This window comes from Pteropus vampyrus, unplaced genomic scaffold (genome assembly GCF_000151845.1).
Source record: "Pteropus vampyrus isolate Shadow unplaced genomic scaffold, Pvam_2.0 Scaffold12126, whole genome shotgun sequence".
NCBI classification, from domain to species: domain Eukaryota; kingdom Metazoa; phylum Chordata; class Mammalia; order Chiroptera; family Pteropodidae; genus Pteropus; species Pteropus vampyrus.
Genome location: NW_011900907.1, coordinates 3126 through 4961, shown reverse-complemented (window position 1 = coordinate 4961; position 1836 = coordinate 3126). Strand labels below are relative to the sequence as shown.

Sequence of the window (1836 nt, the reverse complement as noted above, 5' to 3'; positions counted from 1 at the left end):
TGGGATTGGATTAGATGCAAAAATTTCATTAGAATTTAATAATAAGAGAGAAGAACACCCTGAAAAATGCAGGTAATTTGGTAATAGTAATAATATTATTACATGAAGGCAATTTTACTTTAATTTTATTTATTACCTCTTTTGCTCTCGCTGCCTTTAAAGAGTATATGTGTAATAGTTACTGAAATTGCCTGCCAACAATTATTTTCAGGAGCCGGACTAAAAACTTGATGTGGTATGGGGTCCTGGGAACCCGGGAGTTATTACAGAGATCGTACAAGAATTTAGAGCAGAGGGTTCAACTGGAGGTAAGTTCATCTTGAAGTAAAGACATTTCATGTTATCTTACTTTAAAAAATGATTTTATTTGTGCAGTGAATTTGGCCGAAATTCCTCTTGATTAGTGTTTAAACACTGAAGCGGGGAGTGGAAGTAGGTGTCAGCCTTCTCCTGAAGAAGGTGTAGACACTGGAGATGAGTGACACACTTAATTATCATTATCATTAGCTCCTGAAATTTGGATGCAGATGTGGAGTCACAGGACCCTGTGAAAAGGTAGAGCCCGTTTATAGGATAGCGTTTTTAATGGATTTTCTCATTTCAGTTTCCGAATCCTGACCCAATTCTATAATGCCTGAAGTTTCACGAATCCCTGAAACTAACATTCATCATAAATCGAGTCTGTAAAAGTATTTTTTGTTCCAGTTATTTTTAACAAGTTAATGAAAGAAAAAGATTGTGATCACTTAAGATTTTAAGTATTTTTTACTAATTTAACTAGGAAATTAAGGATGGCAAAAGTTATTTATCTCTTCCAATAACAGGAAAAAAAAAGATTGGAGAAATGCCTCTGAAGAGTCTGCTAATTTCAGTGAATTTTATTTTTTTGCACCTTCTGTCCAGGTCTCACTGTTTGTGCTGATAGGCATGTCTTTCCTATCTTGTATCTTTTTATAACCGGATATTTCTAATGAAGGCATGTGCTACAAACCGAAAAGTGAACAAATCCTAAGTCTACAGCTCAGTGACTTAAACACAGCGTTATTATTGTAGGTTTTATCTTAACACTGGAGTGTGGATTAAAGAGGTGCTTAGCTCATTCATTATCAACTAAAGATAAGCATCTGATACCTTCCACTCTAGAGCATGGCTGCTTGATCAGCTAGCTCGATTTAGCAATGCTTGTAGAATTAAGGTAGGTGTTACTGGCCGAAAAGGTGCAAAATCAGGCAAGTTCACACTTAGTAAACACTGTCCTTGATGGCCCCATCCCCAATCAATTTGGCTTCTCTCCTGTGTATTGAACTGTGTGTCATTTATTTTCTTATCTGGTCCCCTAGTGGCCGTACTCTCTTTAGGCCATACTCTCCTTATGTACAGGTAGGAAGTTGTATTCATCTTTGTTATCCTCGGTTATGCATATCCTTTGTGATGTGTAATTCTCGGCTGTCTTGAGGTAGAAACAGACAGGTAAACAATCACTTTACCGTAATTTAGTAAGTTCTGGGATCAAGCCCCGTAGCCAGCTATCTTTAAGATTTAGGGAACTATCTGGAATCAGAATGGCCGGATTACCTTTCAGAAATAGTATTTCTAGCCTTTTCTCTTCATGGCCCAAAGTCTGAATGAGGCCGTGTTATTTACACAGCTGCATTTTACTGTCCACTTAACGGGGGTTCCTAACTCTTTCTGACCCTGGGCCCCTTCGGCATGCTGGTGAAACCATGGATCTCCTCTCTGATTATCGTTTTTAACTACATCGTATAAAATGCATAGACTTATGAAAGAAACCATTAATATTAAACTAAATTAGCGAAATATTTTTTAAACCGTTAG

General features: G+C 37.2%; 1 protein-coding gene across 1 annotated transcript in view; it reads left to right on the top strand.

Annotated features, from left to right (window-relative positions):
• The first annotated feature begins 6 nt into the window (after positions 1 to 6).
• LOC105310805 (diacylglycerol kinase eta-like) overlaps positions 7 to 1836 on the top strand; it is a 4388-nt gene continuing 2558 nt past the window's right edge. Inside the window, exons 1-2 of the mRNA XM_023526857.1 lie at positions 7 to 72; positions 212 to 308. Coding sequence (XP_023382625.1) covers positions 231 to 308 — 78 coding nt within the window. The 5' untranslated portion in view covers positions 7 to 72; positions 212 to 230. The remainder of the gene's footprint in view (positions 73 to 211; positions 309 to 1836) is intronic.